Here is a 21,958-nt window from a genome sequence, read left to right on the forward strand (position 1 = left end):
TCAACCGCTGCGCTGAAACAAGAGTTTAAACTTTGCCGTTTACAAGCGGCTTTAAAAGGAAATAACCATCTGATTGGAAAATGTTAAAAAGCTGATACACGGGGGCCTGGGTAGCTCAGTGGTAAAATACGCTGGCTACCACCCCTGGAGTTCGCTAGCTCGCTAGTTCAAATCCCAGGGTGTGCTGAGTGACTCCAGACAGGTCTCCTAAGCAACCAAATTGGCCCGGTTGCTAGGGAGGGTAGAATCACATGGGGTTACCTGAAGCCTCCACACGTGCTACGTTTCCGTGGTAACGCGCTCAACAAGCCACGTGATAAGATGCGTGGGTTGACGGTCGCAGACGCGGAGGCAACTGGGATTCGTCCTCCGCCACCCGGATTGAGGCGAGTCACTACACCACCACGAGGACTTAGAGCGCATTGGGAATTGGGCATTCCAAATTGGGAGAAAAATGGGAAAAATCCAATAAACAACAATAAAAAAAAAAAATCAGATACACAATCACGAGAGCTTCACGGATCTTCTTTAGTGTGTCTGTTATCAACACAGATGAGAAGCACAAACACCTGAAGCTCCTTAATACAGGTAATCCACTAAAATAATGGATAATTCTGCGTTTGTGCTTATATTAATTATATTTCCACCAACCACATCAGGGAGAAACACCACATCGTTTTTTTTTTGTTTTGCTTTCTTTGTCTTTATTGACTTTACTGCACTTTATTATCATGCAGTAACACAGTGACATAGTGAACAGAGACCCTCCCCTTCAAATCCGAACACAAGTGTTCACAGGAGACGCATTTAAGTGACCAGGTGTAAACAGTGATGTGTCTCACCTGACCACATGTGATTAGATCACCCGAGACACAGCGTAATACCAGGTGGAAACGGAGGGTTCGAGCACTGAGCGTATGGCTCTATTTTCCTGACCATATGTGCATGCACCTAGAATTATTTGCACTAATTAGTGGCACTAGATGATGATGTAATCTGCACTAAAAAACAGGACAAAGGTGGAACCACAACGGTGGATGTGCATGTCAAGATGGATTCATTTGTATAACTCGAGTCTAGAGGAATATAAAGACATCTTTTTGAGTCTAAACTCCTAAAGATAAATAGTGCGCACAGTCAAACGAAGTATACTTTGAAAGGGTAGCGTTCGACTGTACGGAGACGCTAAGCGTTTACTTTGGGCTTTAAAGTGTCAAAGCACTATCTATGGGTCTCTGTATATTACACAAAAATCACTGATAAGGTTGAGAAGTCACTATATCAACATGAACGGATTACCATAACTACTGACATTCACAAAACTGAACCTTTGCATATTGTGTGGATTTTTCATTGAACCTCAGATAAACGTTTCTCACCTTGAGCGCAGCTTCATCGATACACTGGAACTCCACCTCAGACGTCTCTTTCTCGGACAGGTTCCCTGTGAACATGGCTTTAAAATACGGGCTGATACTGGCCAGCACCACTTTGTGAGCGTGGATCTTGGCGTCTCCCACCCGCAGTACGATGTCGCAGAGTTCACGGTCCTGTCGCAGGAGTTGCAGACCCTGCAGGAGCTGCTCGGAGTGAGGACGCATCAGACTGGCAAACATGTACGACTTCCCCGTCTGCTCCATCTTACAAAAACAAATGAGCTTCTGTTATGACTCTATTGTCATTTCACATTATATTACATGCCCAAGTGTACTGCAGACTGTGGAGACTATCTGAAAATGTCTTTGTTGTTTAAACGCTGATATCTCTGTTTACTATCAGTAATCCATTGGTAGTTTGAATTACTGTGATGCTTTCCAAACATTCATCCATTTGTTAGAGCAGCCCGACACGTCAAATTCCGACTCAACCAATGGCTTGAGTTTGGGGCTGGACACGATGTTAAGAGAGTTTAAAAACAGTGATTATTTCTGCGATTCCTTTTGATGCCACTAATGGTGCAGAAATGACACACTTCTCCTTTAAAAGTTAATTTCATGAGGAGGGCTGCGCTTGTGACGTGGTGCTGATGCATCACGGGCGACCCGAGCTCCAGTCCCGGCTCGTGAGGTCCTTTCCCGATCCCAGTAAAAAGTCAAAAGATGACAGAAAAGCCATCTATGCACGTCTGACGCGCTGTTTGCTCGGAGGCGTGCAGTCTCGTGCAACATGCGTATGTAAAGGGTTCTAACTCTTTCTTTGTTTCAGTTTTCTGAAATTTTTCTGCAAGAACAGTATCATCTACGAGTGCTGCAAATGACCTCAGATATCTCATCTCAGGAGGAGCTTTGAGTTCAGTTCGCTTTATTTCCACAGAACAGTTCATTGTGAACGCAACTCTGCAGCCTATACATCTGTGATTAAATCATAAAATACCAAAACACGTTCAATTCGAACCATGATTTATATTTCAGTGATTATTATCATCATTATAATTATTTCTTATAGTTTTTCGACCTTAATTTGTATTAGTAATTTTCCGCCTGTTGTCACAGTTCCAGCCCTAGGAGGGAACAAAACGAATGTATTCACACACATTCAAAGTCATTACCTAAACTGGGTCCTGGGGTGAAAGGTAATAAAACACCAACATTAAACCCACAACTACCCATAATAAGTGAGGTATTTGCCCGTACAACGAAATACCCGACCGGTCGCCCATGATGGAGAGATGAAGTCGGCTCGTTGCCAAAGAGATGTTGCCCTTCACACTGTTGAAAAACCATCTTTCAAAAAGTTGAACACTTTAATTGCACTTCATTTTTTTTTCAGTTTCATTAGAATTTTTAGTTAAAATAAATAAAAAATAAAGTTCAAAGTTTGAAATCAAGCTGCCTTGCATTATTGTGTAGGCTATAGCTTAATGAAAATTACCCCTTAGTACCACTTAGCGTCCAACCAGCGGTAAAAGTTGGTCGGTTTGAACATGAACACTGCACTGGTGTGAAAATTATGATTTCATGGCAAGTCTAATGGTAAAGTAACATTTTCTGTAAAGGAGGAGAATTAAAGGAATATTCTGGGTTCAATACAAGTTCAGATCACTCAACAGAATTTGTGGCATAATGTTGATCAACACAAAAATTAATTTCAACTCGTCCCTCCTTTTCTTTAATTAAGCTCTGAAGGTGTTTTTAAAGATTTCCTGTTTCAGTTGCATACCCAAAATTAAAGGCTTATAACTCGACGACAACAAAAACAAAACAAGGAGGCTGAAGTGTTTGGCATTTTTTAAAGATATAGATCATAATACATTCTGAGACTCTCAGCCTAAGAAACTGCTGAAAAAAATAAATCACAAAACAAAATTGAGCCAAAAACTTACTTTTTTTCTTATTATTCTGATTTGACATTATATATCTCTGGGTGTAAATAAGGTGGCTCCGAAAAACTGCTTTTGTTTTGTTCCAATCATGTCAACTGTATCTGAGAAAAGTTTTTGACGACAAACAAATTAAAAGTTATAGCATTACAAAAATAATTTATTATAGTGTCCAAAAGCCTCTCCAAACAAATAAAACATAATAATTGTACATAAGAACTAATTACACATGCAAACACAACAATGACTAAAGGTTTGCATAGCATGCACACATGATTTTAGTAATGAGATTTCACAGAATGAGTTTCATTCTGTGCCATTTGAGTCATCATTGAGTCTGTATCATGTATTTGGCGCCATCTCCTGGTGGTCATATGTAACATTGTGCTTCATGTGGATTATCTAATGATCTATACATCTGATTATCTTGTGTGTGGACTCGTTTGAAAGATAATCACCTCCTCTAAATAATGTATGTGATATTTTATGTTCCGTTTATTTTTTTGAAGTTATAAGCGAAAACGTGGCATATAAGCAACACTAACATAATTGTCCAAGACATATACTTAGCTATTACTCGCTATATTTATGTCTGTGAGTTTGATGTTTTTACTGATTACAATAATATGTACAGCACAATTTTATCGTAAATTATCAAAACGGAACACTTCTAATTTATCTGCAAATTTCAAAGCACTTGTTTAATTTTGGTCATAATATCTACATGCATTGGAAAATAAAGTGACACACTTACAATGGAAGTCAATGGGGTCCATTTTTAGAGGGTTAAGGGTAGAAATGTGACGCTTATAATTTTATAAAAACACTTACATTAATTCTTCTGTTAAATCTTGTGTATTATTGGAGCTGTAAAGTTATTTAAATCATCTTTTGTACAGTCATTTTAGGGTTTAAGGGTTTTCAGCATTACGCTGTCATGGCAACAAAGTTGTAAAATTGTCTATAACGTCACACAGATGTGGTTAGTAAGTGATTATCACAGTAAAATCATGTTAACACACATATTGTTTATGTCTTGTGTCTATACTTTTGAAACAGTGAGTATTTTAATGTTTACAGATTATTGATCCCATTGACTTCCATTGGAAGTGTCTCACTGGAACACAAATGTGCTTTTATAAAGAAAAGGAGGAACGAGTCGAAATTACATTTTTGTGGTAATCAACATTATTCCACAAATGCTGTTGATTGATCTTAACTTGTATTGAACCCGGAATATTCTGCAGGCACTGATTATCAGAGACAGACACTTTCAGCATATCTGTGTGTCATAGGCAGTTTTACCACGTAAACACGGTTCCATTCTTGAAACTATAGGACACCCCAAATTTGTCCAAACCAACTAAACTCAAACTAGTCTTTATCATTCCACCTTTAACTAGTTACAGGACACTTCACACAACAGTCAACAAACATTATCAGCTCAGTTTGATTATATTCATAATGTATCTGACGTCATGTTTTAAATTCTCATACACACACTGACTGTCTGAAACACTAGTGACCTGCTTACATACACAGTATTCTCAGGGAATAACGCATGCTGCATTTATGATCCCTTCCCAATCAGAAGCATTTGCGGACATCATTAGTGTGACCTCAGTAGTGACCTCAGTAGTGCCCTCAGTAGTGCCCTCAGTAGTGCCCTCAGTAGTGCCCTCAGTAGTGATGACTTGGATCCCTGAAATACTGTCTATCTAGGCAGCTCACTGAGTTTTGACACGCATCCATTCAGGTCTATGAACAGCAGAAATAACATCAGGTGAATTTAGTCAGGGTGACAATGTTAGAAATCACAGACATCTTCATCAGTCATTAAAATCATCTTCATCAGACAGAAATCGAGTGATATTAATAATCTGAAATGAATAAAACATTAGCATCAGCTAATTCAGCTCAGTTCAGGACAGACACTGTGTTAAACACGCATTGATAATGTACTAACATGCAGTAAAGTGCAGTAATAGAGTGTTTATTTTGTGTTTACCTGTATTTGTGGTGGATTTGTGTCAGTTTGAAGCTCAACGCGGCCGAGACCGTCAGGAAAACAAACACAAATCAGCGCATGCGTCACTTCCGGGAAATCAACCAGCAGCGCAAAATAAAACCTTTAAACATCTCGAAACAGTGTCTTCTCTTTTTAATTTCTTTTTAAATTCCGTCTGTGTAAATATGAGTCGAGTCTGCTGATAATGTGTGAGTGAGTTATTAAATATTCCCCTCTGATGCGACACTGATCGAGCTTAAAATAGAGACTGAATGAGAGGAGGGCCACAATAATACACACACACTTACACTCACACACACAAACACACACTCACACTCACACACTCACTCACACACACACACACACTCACACTCACACACTCACTCACACACACACACAAACACACACTCACACACTCACTCACACACACACACAAACACACACTCACTCACACACACTCACACACACTCACACACACACACACAAACACACACTCACGCACACACACACATACTCACACACTCACTCACACACAAACACACACTCACACACTCACTCACACACACTCACACACACAAACACAAACACACACTCACGCACACACACACACATACTCACGCACACACTTACACAAACACACACTCACACACACACACGCACACACTTACTCACACACACACAAAAACACACACATACACTCACACACTCACACACACAAACACACACACACAAACACACACTCACACACACACACACAAACACACACTCACGCACACACACACATACTCACGCACACACTTACTCACACAAACACACACTCACACACACACACACACAAACACACACTCACGCACACACACACACACACATACGCACACACTTACTCACACACAAACACACACTCACTCACACACACACAAAAACACACACACACGCACACACACTCTCTCACACACACAATCACACACACACTTACACATTCACGCACACATGCACAAACACAGACACACACATACTCATGCACACAAACACATGCACAGACACACACACTCACACACACACACAATCACACACAAACAGACACACGCAAACTCACACACACACAAAAGCACACACACAGACACACACACACACAAAATCTGGTCTTGATTTGATAAGTCTAAATGGTCGTAAAAAAGAAAAACAAAAGCGACACTTGTGGTGTTCGAGTAAAAATTTACCCGGCATAGGAAATTGAATGGGAAACACTAAAATACAGAGATTATTTTTGTTTTATTTGTCAAATAAAAAAATCTAAACATCCACAATGCAGAAAACACACACACACACACACACACACACACACACACACAGGTTTGTTTGACTGTATTAGTGATCTCTCATTGACTTTCATTGATTTCATATCAGGCTAATGATATTTTCTATTTCCAAACTCTAAACCTATACCTAACCATCACACAAACGTGTTCACATCACTAGATTTGAACATCAACATCATCTGATATTTTATTTATTTTTCACTGATGAGGACATTTGGCCCTCACAAGTGTAGACAAACCTGTCTATATATACCAAATATACCACACAGGTCGAAGTCTGAAGAATTTGAATGTTTGATGTTTGAAATAAATGACGAGTAACACAATAATTACTCTGTCTTTTCTTTGTAACACAGTCAGATTTGACTGTAACAGCATGGTCAAGTTTGACCGCATATTAGAGCATCACTGCAAAATCTGACACTTCAACACAAGTGGTTTAAAAAAATGCTACAATTTGACAAAAAAGTGAAGATTGATTGAAGATGATTGAAGTGAAGATAAAATGTGCTTATTTTATATGAAAATGAATGATGTAATTTAGTCATTTAGAGTTAAAATAAATGGACTTTATAACCAAAATATCAGTCAGCAAGTTAAGACTTAAACTACCTGAGAGCAGAAATGTGTCGATAGACTGAACAATTGGCACATTCCTCATTTCACAAATGTTATGGTGACTTTGCCAACATGAAAACTCATACATTTATGCATGTATAATTTATTTTGTTAGTAAGCTTTGTATATTTTTTTATAATGTATTTCTTGATCCAAATAATATTTGCATTTGAATATAAAAAGTTATGAATTAGCACTGTTAAATATCCACCTAAAATGTTTATACTGGATATCATCTTCACCACAAACCCAAACTGGTCAGAGGGCCCTAAAATAGTTCTGTGCCAGGGGCCCAAAATGTGGTGCTATGCCCCTGTATTGGTTTACCTCTAATGTTAACCCCCCAAAATACAACATAACAGAATATTCTTCTAAATCTCAACATAAAACATTTAACACTAACAAGTCTCCACATTTATATTCATTTTGCACAGACACATTAAATAACACTTAATTTCTAACATTAACTCTCCCGGTTGAGTCCCATGCAAAGTTAACCAAACAACAAAAAATATTCATGTTCTCCCAACACAAATGAATTGAGTAAAGCTGACAATACGCTTATTTTAGTTGAATCAACTCAGTTAATTCCCTTGGTTACATGGATTGTTTGAGTAATATGAACATGGGATGATTGAGTAAAACTGACGATAGTGAATGTCCTTTTTTTGATATTTCCAGTCATTTTAAACACCTGGAAAGGTCGTGGATAAAGTCATGGAAATTCATTGGTCAAAAAGGGCGGGAACCCTTTAGATAATCAGGCAGACAATTAGTACTATAATACTCGGAGTGTACAGCATATACTGTATAACATATAAATACAGTAAAATTAGAAAACATATACATATAAAACAGGATGCGTACACAGTATATTCCAAAAACATAAAACTGGCCACTATGTTTGATTGCTCATATCTTAAAAATGCATAAAAGCGTTTGCACGATTTTGCCGTACTTCTATGACTTTTTGTAAACAACAAAATGACATCACCGTGACATCATCATGAGCAACAGTTTGCTACAAATAAATAAATAAGTCAATCATTTTTCAGTGGAAGCAAACTTAAGTGCTTCTCTTTCACCATGTGGCCCTGTTTTTTTTTGGGGTGGGGGCAAATGATTGACTTATTTGTTTATTTGTAGCAAACTGTTGCTCATGATGATGTCACAGTGATGTCATTTTCTGTTTACAAAATGTTGTAGAAGTACGCCAAAAATCATGCAAATGACTTTATGCATTTTTAAGAAATGAGCAATTAAACATAGTGGCACTTTTGGTCTTTTGTTTTCCCAGCCAAGTTGGCTGTAGTCCGGGCATCCATATTTTTGTACCCAGCTTTGTGGTTTTTCATTAATAAAAGTATTTTTGTTTGCACTCTGGTCTATGCCTGGGTTCATCTGTTCCTGAACGTGACATCCTGTAGATCAGTGGTTCCCAACCCTGTTCCTGGAGGCACATTTTGTATATCTCCCTTTTCTGACACACCCAGTTCAGGTCATGGAGTCTCCACTAAAGAGCGAATGAGTTGAATCAGGTGTGTTTGATTATGGAGGTATCCAATATGTGTAGTGTTGGGGGGCCTTCAGGAACAGGGTTGGGAACCACTGCCGTGGATCAACTTTATACATGCTCAGTACAATATAGATATCCAGCACAGATCTGATGTTCTCTGTCTCTGTGAATCTTCTTCTGCAGGTCTGTAGCTGCTGTCACACATGTACATCACAATCCGATCATGTGATGACTTTACATCCCTCATCAACATGACACATCTCCATACATCAGTACCATCACTCTGAGCAGCACAATCTATGATGATTTATGGATTAATACCTCAGGAGTTACACGAACAGCTCCTGGACCACCAGAACTATCAGAACCGCACCAATGGGGTAGAGGAGCTGAAGAACATCCTCCTGGAGCTGGACCCGAACCAGGTGTCCTCAAGCAGTATTGTGGAATTCATCCACTTCCCACGGAAACTTCTGGATGATAACAACTTCAAGGTTTTGAATGGCACTTTACAGGTTATAAACCTGCTGATCGAGAAACTCGACTACAACGTGGACAGATATTACAAGGAGATCATTTCTGTGACTCTGAAAACTCTGGGTGATTCACGTAACGTCACCCGACATGAATACATGAATGTTTTCAGGCAGCTCATGAGGATTTGAGAGAGAGAGTGAGACAGAGAGAGAGAGAGAGAGAGAGAGAGAGAGAGAGGGAGACAGAGAGAGAGAGTGAGACAGAGAGAGAGACAGAGAGAGTGAGACAGAGAGAGAGAGAGAGAGAGAGAGAGAGCAAGAGAGACAGAGAGAGAGACAGAGAGAGTGAGAGAGAGACAGCGAGAGTGAGACAGAGTGAGACAGAGAGAGAAAGAGTGAGAGAGAGAGACATACAGTATGTTTGTTATATCTCTTTAGCACAGCTGTGATTTGACACTCGAACAGCAGACAGACAGACAGACAGACAGACAGACAGACAGACGGACATTATTCATTCAAACACAAGAGAGGAAATTTCTGTCAATTCTACATTAAAACCACAACAGTCAACACCAGACATGAACATCTGAGTCACTTTCTACAAATGTAGTCACAGAGAGTTAGAGATATTGTTCTTGTTTTTTACCCAGCTTTATTTCTTTAATAATAATTAACATTTTTAATCACCTCAGTGTTTGAGGCCATAAACTGCTGATCTCTGACCTGCAAACATGACTGTTTGATGATGAGTGTGTGATGATGGTCACTTTTGACTCATGTTGACAGTGTGTTTATGTGTGCAGGTGTGCAGTGAAGATCTGTCAACATCTGTTAGAATGAGTCAGGACACTGCTGCTAAACACAGTAAGAACATTCTCTCTTTCTGTTGTTATCTTCTGTGTTTGATTCTCTCTCTGTGATGCTGATGAGTGGGAAACGTCTTCTGATCCGCACAAGTTCTTCAGAATATCTTCAGTCTCCAGGCAGATCGCGGCGCTCTTTGGGTCGACAGCACCGCAGTGGAAGTTTAGACTTGGATCCAGACATTTTCAAAACAGCCAATCATGCAGAGTCTGAGAAAGGTGACATCATATGTATCATGTGAACTGTCCCTGTTTCTAGAACAACACGCTTATTTTATCATGCATAGTTATATGAATGATAGCACTATTTCTTTATACAACAGAAGTTACAACATAATACAAACATTAAGCATGCAATTTGCAAAATGCATATTATTTATTAAGTAAATTCCTAAAGAGTTGTCATTGTTCTAGTAGATCTAAGCCCGGTTGCGTAAAACACCTTAAGTTTTTCCCTTAAGTATATCACTTAAAGCATGATTTCCCCTCCCTTAAACTCTTCTCTTAGGAAAGGTAAACCGTTAAATCTCTCCTGTGTAAGTAAAAAAAATGTCTTGAGTATTGCATGTGGACCAGTTAGTGGAGAATTCTGCTTTTACGGCCAGTGTTGTGCCGAAATTTGACTCCCTGCCAGAGTCTGACACCCTGCTATCTGATTGGCCCTTATCCCTAAAGCCCACCCCTAACCCTAACCATCATTGGTCCCTACTGCTTAAGCCCATTCTTACACCTACTTCTAAACATAAGGATATAGGGAGTCAAAATTCGGCACAAAACCGGAAAGTGCCCTCTTGAGGAAGACACCTTTGAATTTGAATGACTGTGTGTGCCAGGTAAGGGGGTTGATTAGAGGTGCAAGATGTTAAGATGCTTGTATAACTGTGTAGAGAATGGATTACCATCCCAAATGAAGAATAGTACTGGTGGTCAGTAGGGCTGTAGTATATACAGTATTTAAATATTCACGATATTTCGCAAATGAACTTGCGGTATGAAATGGCTAAGTTTAAATTTATGGATTTAAATGCATCCATTCGTACATTTTAGAAAGATGCAGAGAGCAGAAAACACTAGGCACATTTCTGGGTATGTGTATGTTCCTATTAGATCGCCCTCGAGCTAGTTACAATTTCACATATTACGTGACGATCAAATCTGTACTCCTGTAATAATTTCCATCGCTAAGATTCTCCCTAGTGTGAAAAATTTGCCTTGGCACACTATACTCTTCAACTGGTTCTATAAACTTCGACATTTCTTCTTTTTTAGAAACCTTGCAACTCTTAACATACACAAGTTTAGTTTTCCTAACCTTAAGATTTACTTTAAGGGTCTTTATGCAACATTTAACGATTTTTAAGGGCGCAATTATGTAAAAATAATTATAAGTTTAAAGGAAACTTTAGGGTGATCTGTTTTATGTTATTTTTTTATCCCCTTTTCTCCCAATTTGGAATGCCCAATTCCCACTACTTAGTAGGTCCTCGTGGTGGCGTGGTTACTCACCTCAATCCGGGTGGTGGAGGACAAGTCTCAGTCGCCTCTGCTTCTGAGACCGTCAATCCGCGCATCTTATCACGTGACTCGTTGTGCATGACACCGCGGAGACTCACAGCATGTGGAGACTCACGCTACTCTCCACGATCCACACACAACTTACCACACGCCCCATTGAGAGTGAGAACCACTAATCATGACCACGAGGAGGTTACCCCATGTGACTCTACCCTCCCTAGCAACCGGGCCAATTTGGTTGCTTAGGAGACCTGGCTGGAGTCACTCAGCACGCCCTGGATTCGAACTCGTGACTCCAGGGGTGATAGTCAGCGTCAATACTCGCTGAAATACCTCCAACAACTTTAGGGTGATCCTAAGGGAAAATTACACTTAAGGTGCTTTTTGCAATGGGGCACTAATCCCTGACATGTAAACTGCCGTTAATAGTTGTTCTCTCTCTGTGCTTTTTCACACCATGACTGTTACTATTTTTGTATTATTTTTTTATTATTATTTATCGGCCAATTATTGACCAAATCAAAACCATGGCATATTGGTTATAAGCATGAAAATGCAGATATGAAAAACCGATGGTTTATTTATAATTAATTAGTAACACACTTTGTAAAAACTCTGATTTATATCCACAATCCAGAAATAATAAAAGCCACAATATGTAGAAGGGTTGGCACTCATAAAACATGTAATACTTCATTTTTGTTCAGTCTTATTTTCCGCATTAACGTAAGAACATGCCATAAATGGACCTGACAGTTGTGAAAGCGGCACTTATAGGCCACATGATGAAGAAAACCATCTAAAACACTTTGAAAACAGCAGACTTTGACTTTGAGATATCGGTATGATATCCATTAATGTTGTATAATTGATTGAATTAAGATTGAAATCACGATATGATTTGTGCTGTTACTAAACCTTAAAAGGCTGCGTTTTAAACTGCAAAACAGAAGTGGAAAAATGTTTTCGAAGTACAAAATACTATATAGATTTTTTCATAAAAAATATTTAGTCTTTCTTTCTTTTTTGTTTCTTTTTTTATCTTGTATGTATATTCCATTGTGGTTATCTTTAAAATGTTAAAAGCCTGTCATGTGTTCAACAGATTCAATGGTCAGTGGAAATTATTTATTGTTAGAACAGTCAAAAAGATTTTGTTCCTCTTTGTACATTTTTTAAGCATTCCTAAATAAAACAGTGATCTGATGACAAAATAAGGTAAGTGGCAAAATATCGGTATCGTCCTTTAGTTTTTTTGTTAAAATCAGTATCGGACAAAAATGTTCATATTGGTGCATCCCTAATATAAAGATTCTATGTGTTAAAAGCAAAACAACCGTTCAATGCGTTTCATTTAACCTTTCTTTGCTTCTGAAAGCAGCTGAGGTGCTAAACCATGATGAATTATGATTAAAGCGTGATATTCAGTGTACTTTCTTTTTGTTAGATTCTTAAGGACACAAAGGCGTGTAAAGCTGTAGTTTATATGTTTAGTGTTGTATTGTCTTCTGCAGGTTTGCCCAAGTCGAGTCGTTTGGTGTTGTGTAACCCCAATGTGGAGCGAATGTTCTCCCTCTCCTCAAACTCGACTCCTCCAGGGTATTTCCTGCTGCCCTCGTACCCTCTGACAGGAAGTTTGCTGACCCCGACGTTACCTCGCAGAAATCACGCCGACTCGTAGCTGTCTATGTCCAACATGTGGCCGAACAAACATGACATCAGTCCTCATCGCAAGAGAGACATCATTGATTTGAGAACTAAATGCATTAAATATGCTTAGATGTGTTTATCTGTGAGACTGATAAAGACGACATGAAAGTTTTGTTTCATTTAGTCCATGTGTGTAGCTTTGAGGTCATCCAGATGCTAGTGTACTTCTAAATGTTGACAAAATTCACTTTAAGTATACAGTGCATTCAGAAAGTATTCAGACCCCTTAATTTTTATTTTCACATTTTGTTATGTTGCAGCCTTATGCTAAAATGCTTTAAATTATTATTTTTTACCACCACCATGCTTCACCGTTGGGATGGTATTGTGCAGGTGATGAGCGGTGCCTGGTTTCCTCCAGACATGACGCTTGGAATTGAGGCTAAACAGTTCAATCTTCATTTCATCAGACCAGAGAATCTTGTTTCTCACAGTCTGAGAGTCCTTTAGGTGTTTTTTATGTGTCTTGCACTGAGGAGGGGTTTCCGTCTGGCCACTCTGCCATAAAGCCCAGATCGGTGGAGTGTTGCAGTGATGATTGTCCTTCTGCAAGTTTCTCCCATCTCCACACATGATCTCTGGAGAACCAGAGTGACCATCGGGTTATTGGTCACCTCTCTGACCAAGGCCCTTCTCCTCCGATTGCTCAGTTTGGCCAGGCGGCCGGGTCTAGGAAGAGTCTTGTTTGTTCCAAACTTCTTCCATTTAAGAATTATGGAGGCCACTGTGCTCTTGGGAACCTTCAATGCAGCTGAAATGTTTTTGTAGCCTTCCCCAGATCGGTGCCTCGACACAATCCTGTCTCTGAGCGCTGCAGGTAGTTCCTTTGACCTCATGGCTTGGTTTTTGCTCTGATATGCATTTTCAGCTGTAAGATCTTATATAAACAGGTGTGTGCCTTTCCAAATCATGTCCAATCAATTGAATTTGCCACAGGTGGACTCCAATCAAAGTGTAGAAACATCTCAAAGATGATCCAGAGAAATAGGATGCACCTGAGCTAAATCTCAAGTGTCATAGCAAAGGGTCTGAATACTTATGCCAGTGTGATATTTCAGTTTTTTCTTTTTCATGAATTTGTAAATTTATCAAAAATCTGTTTTGTGCTTTGTCATTATGGGGTATGGAGTGTAGATTGATGTGAAAATATAATAATTTAAAGCATTTTAGCATAAGGCTGCAACATAACAAAATGTGAAATAAATGAAGGGGTCTGAATACTTTCTGAATGCACTGTATATAAAATACAGTCTTTCTCTTCCAGGAAAATGAAACAAAAATACAGATGACTCATATTACACTACTCAGAATTTTGTCCGATCAAATGCTCTCTAGAACGAGAATGCCCCTCCCCCTGATACCATATTCAGTAGTCAATCATGGCTGTGATGATGTAAACTAAAGGCTTTTGGCAATTAAAAAACAAATCAATATGTCCCGCCCAAACTTTGTATATGAAAAACATCAACACAGGATTTTAATGAGGCATTAGTGGCTTCAATAACTTGCTTACAGTATAAATCAAACCATTGTTTTTATTTATCTCATCTTGCCTGTTGTTGTCTCAGGTGACGTGAGCTCCAGTAAACGATCTCCTCTTCCTCCTCGTTCCTCTCGGATGAGTCGGTGTTCACTTGTCCATCAGAGCAGAAACACAGCAAGACCCGTGTCACCCATCTCGCCGCGACCTCCTGACCTCCACAAGCACACAGACAGACACCTGCAGCTGGACTTGTCTGACACGGAGGATGAGCCGCTTGACAGGGAGGAGGTGAGACTCACCTGGTGTGGTGTTTATCGCATGTGCTGATGTGAGCAGTGGATGACATCATCTCTGTGTTGTGTTTCAGATGTTGAACTCTTTGCGCTCGCTGCATAACAGCGCAGCTAAGAAGCGGGCTAAAGTCAGTGTGAGCGGGTCTGAACCGGATCCAGACAGTCCAGATTCTGCAGTGAAACTTGAACAGGTTCCAGATTCTCCAGATCAAACATCTCCGTCCGTCACCAGTCCTCTGAGTGAGAGCGGTCTGAGCAGTCTGTACACGCCTCCGACACCCAACCACAACAAGAACAGGTGTGTGTACGCTCAGATCAACATGATCTAACTGATGCTGAACAGTGTTTGAATGTGTGGTTTCATTAACGACTGTAGCCTTGAGAGTTCTGCTGCAAAACCTCATATGACATGAGTACCTTCAGGACGATATACAACACCATCTGCAGTCGACTTCAGCGCTTCAGGTACATGCATGAATCACATGTGTTTAATCATAAGAGCATAACTTCATATATACTGGAGTGTTGTGTGTGTGTTCTACGGCAGCAGGATACAGGTGAGTGTGGTGGGTCAAAATCGCTTACTTAAACAGACCGTTCGATCAGGACGAGGAGAGACACAGAGAAATGACATCATCACCTCCGATCAGAACGTCTGGCCACGAGCCGCTCCGCGCGATCAGACCTGCTAAAGGTGAGTGCTGCAGTTTGCTGTTATTAAAACACTCCACCTTCTGTCATAAATTTGACCAAACAGTCTTTTTTAAAGTTCAGAATGAGCATTATTCACATCTGTCACAACCCTTCTGTAATGTGATGTATTTCTTACAGGAATATTCTGGGTTCAATTCAGTTTAAAGGGATATTTAACAATTCAAGGAATGCATGGGCAAGGAGGAAACTGGGACTGGCTTAACAAACACGTAGACATTTATTAACACACACACTTTTCACTGTTACAAACATTGTTGGCTTTTACGTTCAATACATAAACACAAACACACACAGGTCCGTTTGACTCTCTCTTTGTGTCTGCCGCAGTCTCCTCTCCTTAAATACTCCCGCCGCCCCTCACTGGAACGCGAGACCGGTGTGGCACACAGCTGGAACTCATTCACCACTTATCTTCCCAGCCTCGCTCTGCCCAGACGCTGCTCGGCCCCACCCTGCTCGCCACAGGATAGTTCATCCAAAAATTATTTGATCATTTACTCCCCTCCCCCATCTCAGGTGTGTCTGACTTTCTTTCTTCAGCAGAACACATTTGAAGAAAAATAAAAAAACATCTCAGCTCAGTAGGTCCTTAAAATGCAAGTGGATGGTGATCCGACCTTTGAAGCTCCAAAAATCACAGACAATTAAATTAATGTCTTCTAAAATGGAATGATTGCTTTTGGTGCAAAAAAGATCAATACTTAAGTACTTTTTAACTATTAAGTCATTCGCATTCATTTAACCAGTGGAGTCGTATGGATGATGTTTATGCTGACTGTCTGTTCTTTTTGGAGCTTCAAAGGTCTGATCACCATCCACTTGCATTTTAAGGACCTACTGATCTTAGATGTTCTTTTAGTTTTCTTCAAATGTGTTCTGCTGAAGAAAGAAAGTCATACACATATGGAATGGCATGAGGGTGAGTAAATGACCACGCTTACATGCTCTTAAGAAAGCGGTTTATTCCAAAGTTTTTGCAGAAAGCGGCGTTCTGAAACATCATGTAAATGAGAACACCGATTTCCTTATACCGTTTAAGGGATTAAGAGAGAGTGGTTTAACACACCTTGGTTTCTCCCAGAGAAAGCTGCTTATGTGGTTATGTAAACACATATTCGGCGTTCTAAGAGTGCGCACGTGTGTGGAACAGACCGAATAACAAATGTCATAGGATGGTACGCAACAACAAATAAACAAAACATTTCTGGGAGTACAGTGGGAAAAGCACACTATAAACTGTATCCATTTATAAACAACACTGTAAAAATTGACGGTCCCTCACATTCATGTATATGCACTCAAGTACACCGGGGGAATCCCAGAGTTTTACGTAAGAGGAAAACCCCACTATTGAAGCGCAATTGTGCTGCAGGTCATGATTGAAAGGTAAGGAAACAAACACAGCAACAACTCTGGAATATTTGGAAATAAAGTGAAGCAACAGAGAATAAAATAGTGAAGTGTTCCTCGGAAACCATGTTTCAGGGAAATTACATTGCTCTGGAGAAAGCTGCTTGCTGACCAAGCCGAAAGTATACAGGAGTAAAGAGTACGCCGCTTATACATTGCATGTAAACGGGAACGCTGCTTTCTCGCAATACGCCGCTTTCTGGTGTTCATGTAAGCGTATTTAGTGATGAGAGAATTTTCATTTTTAAGTGAACAATCCCTTTAAGCTCAATCGACAGCATTTGTGGCATAATGTTGATTAGCACAAACATTTATTTCGACTCGTCCCTCCTTTTCTTTAATAAAACCACAAATCTGTGTTCCAGTGACACACTTACAATGGAAGTCAATGGGGACAATCTGTAAACATTAAAATACTCACTGTTTCAAAAGTATAGATCAGATGTTAGAGTATTCAGTGATAAAAAGTGTGAGTATTTATGGGTCTCATGTTGTTTGATTGTCTCATGATGTAATGCTGTCACATGATCATACTGTTTGGTGTTCTGTAGGGTCTCAGCAGCACATGTCAAAGTCGTGCAGCGCTCGTGACATATCAGAGGGAGTGATCGGACGAGGTCAGTTCATTCGTTCAGTCACTGCAGTTAGAATGAAAACACTGCAGCTTTCATGTGTCGTGTTCATGTTGTGTCACTGCAGGAGTGTTTGGTTCTGCCGTTCTGCCCAGTTGCCCCAGTGTGACAGCGTCCCCTGAACAGGCCAATAAAACCCCCTGTGAGTCGCCGTCAGCAGTGTACGGCCACGCGTTCACCCGCGGACACATGGACTCTGATGACAGCACTGAACCGGACAACACACTGGTAACACAAACAGAACCGCTCATATGCAGACTGTGTGTAAAATTAAATACAATGAAATATATGATATGACCCCTTTAACACTCTCTGATGTGTTTGTGTTACAGGAGCGGGTGAAGCTGTCTAAGTTTGCTCGTGATAAGATGCATCAGCGTCGTAAAGAGCAACAGGAAACATCAGCTGCTCAAAAGCCAATGAGAATCTGTCTGACACACGTGCTCAATGATGATGTGGGCTGTGTTAAAGGTGAAAGGTCAACACTAGTGATCACTCAGTAGTGTGTTATCACTAAATTGCTCACAGTTTCTGTTCTACCTTTATTTACAGACGTGACTTAAACTGTTCGCTGTCAGATGAATCCAGACCGACTGGAACCCAGAATCCAGTTAAAAGTTTGAGCCCCGCAGTACACTTCAGTCAAATACGGTCTCATCTTTTTCTCTGGTCTGTTTTCTATTGATGAAGGGAGAAGAAGATTGAAGGATTGAACTTCCTGCTGAGTTTAGCTCAGAATCATCCTGATGTTCTTCAGAGCAGATCTCATGATGTGTGTGTTGCATTGATTAAGGAGGTGAGTCATCATTTACATTCTTTTATTTAACGCGCACTTTTATCTACAGCCACTGAAACATTCATTGAAGTTTATACAGTAGAAAGCATCATCATCTCCCACACCCTCACAAAATCTCCACACATCTCCTCTTATCTTTTCATATCTCCTCGTAGCTCCTCATATCTCCTCAAATTTCTTGAGAACTCCTCATCTCTCCTCATATATTCTTTATCTCCTCAAATCACATCTTGTCTTCTCACATCTCCTCATATCTCTTCATATCTCCTCGATTCTTCTTATATCTCCTTGAATCTCCTCGTGTCTCCTTGTATCTCCTTGTATGTCCTCTTATCTCATTTTAACTCCTCACATCTCTTCGGATTTCCTCGTATTTTTTCATATCTTCTCGTATCTCCTCGTATCTCCTTGTATCTCTTCATATCTCCTCGTATCTCCTCGTATCTCTTCATATCTCCCCGTATCTCCTCATTTCTCCTCGTATCTCTTCATATCTCCTCGGATCTCCTCGTATCTCTTCATATCTCCTCGTATCTCCTCATATCTCCTCGTATCTCCTCGTATCTCCTCATATCGCCTCGTATCTCCTTGTATCTCTTCATATCTCCTCGAATCTCCTCATATCTCCTCGTATCTCCTCGAATCTCCTCGTATCTCTTCATATCTCCTCCTATCTCCTTGTATCTCTTCATATCTCCTCACATCTCCTCGTATCTCCTCGTATCTCTTCATATCTCCTCGTATCTCTTCATATCTCCTCATATCTCCTCGTATCTCTTCATATCTCCTCGAATCTCCTCGTATCTCTTCATATCTCGTCGAATCTCCTCGTATCTCTTCATATCTCCTCGTATCTCCTCGGTTCTTCTCGTGTCTCATTGTATCTCCTTGTATCTCTTCATATCTCCTCATATCTCCTCGTATCTCTTCATATCTCCTCGAATCTCCTCGCATCTCTTCATATCTCCTCGTATCTCCTTGTATCTCTTCATATCTCCTCGAATCTCCTCGCATCTCTTCATATCTCCTCGTATCTCCTTGTATCTCTTCATATCTCCTCGAATCTCCTCGTATCTCTTCATATCTCCTCGTATCTCCTCGGTTCTTCTCGTGTCTCATTGTATCTCCTTGTATCTCTTCATATCTCCTCATATCTCCTCGCATCTCTTCATATCTCCTCGTATCTCCTCGCATCTCTTCATATCTCCTCGTATCTCTTCATATCTCCTCGTATCTCCTCGGTTCTTCTCGTATCTCTTCATATCTCCTTGTATCTCCTTGTATCTCTTCATATCTCCTCGTATCATTCATATCTTCATATTCTTGGGGATTTTAACAAAGCAAATCTCACACGTGAACTGCCCAAATACAAACATCACATTACATGCCCCACCAGAGACAGAAATATACTGGATCACTGCTACACAACAATAAAGGATGCATATCGCTCTGTTCCTAGAGCAGCTTTGGGGCTCTCTGATCACTGTCTGGTTCATCTTCTTCCAACCTACAGACAGAAATTAAAATCTGCTAAGCCTGTAGTAAGGACTGTAAAAAGATGGACCAATGAAGCAGAGCTGGAACTACAAGCCTGTTTTGACTGCACTGATTGAAGTGTTTTTGAGGCTGCAGCCACACACCTGGACGAGCTCACAGATACTGTTACATCATATATCAGTTTCTGTGAGGATATGTGCATTCCTACTAGGACTTATTTAACATTTAACAACGACAAACCATGGTTTACAGCGGAACTCAGGCAGCTTCGTCAGGCCAAAGAGGATGCTTACAGAAGTGGGGATGAAATCTTCTACAATCAGGCCAGGAACACACTGAAAAAAGAGATTAGAGCGGCTAAAAAAGTTACTCTGAGAAGCTGAAAAACAAGTTTTCTGCTAATGACCCTGCATCAGTGTGGAGAGGCCTAAAAGACATTACCAACTACAAGACACCATCACCCAACTCTGTAGGGAATCAACAACTGGCTGACGACCTGAATGTGTTTTACTGTAGATTTGAAAAGCCCAATCTCACACCCCACACCCACTCTGACCTTCACTTCACACAAACACCAACACCTCCTGCAACCCCCCTCCTCCCCCCTCCTGCTACTCAACCTGCACTTAAGATCTGTGAAGATGATGTGAGGCGCATCTTTCGAAAACAAAGGATAAGGAAAGCACAGGGCCCTTACAGCGTTTCACCCACTTGTCTAAAATCCTGTGCTGACCACTTATTGGCATCTCTAGAAGTGGTCCCTGAATTAATCAGTAAATTAAACTAAACAAATGTATGAAACAGAAGCAAGCCACACTTAAGTAATTGTGTAAAAGCTGGAATTAGTACTTTTAGTTTATTCTTTAAAAACATATCTCCGGAAAACATGATCGTGGACCAGTGATTGTCTCACCTTTTTTGCCCCATCATGAGTTTGCATCCCTGTTAAAGAGACAGTACTGTTTTCACACTTGTTCTTTAAATCAATGTAGATACTTGTAAACAGTACAAATTATACATGTAAACAATAAACAAAAAATATATATAAAATATAAAATATAAAATATGCAATTTCAAGACGATGGAATCAATGCATTTTTAAAGAGCTCAAATGTGACCAAAATGATGATAAAATAATTATAAAATAAAGTGAATATTTATATTAAGTTATAGGTCCCCTGTATAATTAACAACATTAGCTGAGAGAGAATTCCTTTTGAATGTAAGCAAACGGACGTTATAACTGAAATATTCCCATTTCAATTGGAATCAACTCAAATTGAGAGCTTCTGAATTGGAATCGAATTGAAAAAAATCTGTTGCAGTCAGCTCTAATATCAAGCTGACTTTCAACTAAGTGCCTCAAACAAACTCTCAGTACCTTTTAAACATTTTAAATAACTACCTGGGCAAACTGTGTCAAATCCAGTGATTACTTCATCATTCTGCTCACAGTGTTTAATATTAATCTGGGATCGCTGTGTGTGTTTCAGGGTTTGGGTGAGATTCCTCAGGACGTCCCGTCAGCATGCGGCAGGAGGTCTCTCCCGGGCAGTGGACTCATGCGCACCTCGTCCCTCACTCGTGAACCTCTCGTGACCAACAGGTCGGGCGCACACATCACTCTCTATTCATCTGACGTTCATGTAACTGTGTTCTGACACTCTGATGTGTTCTGCAGGGATTGTGGTCAGTCGCTGATTAAAGCCGTTCACAGTTTCACAGACAGAAGCGACTACATCAAACAGTTGAAGGATCTGCTCAACTCAAAGGACTTCAGAGAGAGAAT

General features: G+C 40.1%; 1 protein-coding gene across 5 annotated transcripts in view; it reads right to left on the bottom strand.

The window, feature by feature from the left end:
• The window catches only part of LOC127455180 (kelch-like protein 28), an 82,770-nt gene that overhangs the window by 6,861 nt on the left and 53,951 nt on the right, over positions 1 to 21,958 (bottom strand). The window contains exons 1-3 of one of the 5 annotated variants that reach the window (XM_051722846.1): positions 5,328 to 5,630; positions 4,854 to 5,077; positions 1,380 to 1,640 (exon numbers count right to left, since the gene is read on the bottom strand). In XM_051722846.1, coding sequence (XP_051578806.1) covers positions 1,380 to 1,640; positions 4,854 to 4,889 — 297 coding nt within the window. In that variant the 5' untranslated portion in view covers positions 4,890 to 5,077; positions 5,328 to 5,630. Of the gene's footprint in view, positions 1 to 1,379; positions 3,778 to 4,853; positions 5,200 to 5,327; positions 5,631 to 21,958 lie in introns of those variants that run through there. The other 4 variants (XM_051722845.1, XM_051722848.1, XM_051722847.1 and 1 more) reach the window with 4 other exon arrangements.

Source organism: Myxocyprinus asiaticus, chromosome 17, assembly GCF_019703515.2.
Source record: "Myxocyprinus asiaticus isolate MX2 ecotype Aquarium Trade chromosome 17, UBuf_Myxa_2, whole genome shotgun sequence".
In the NCBI taxonomy this organism is placed as follows: domain Eukaryota; kingdom Metazoa; phylum Chordata; class Actinopteri; order Cypriniformes; family Catostomidae; genus Myxocyprinus; species Myxocyprinus asiaticus.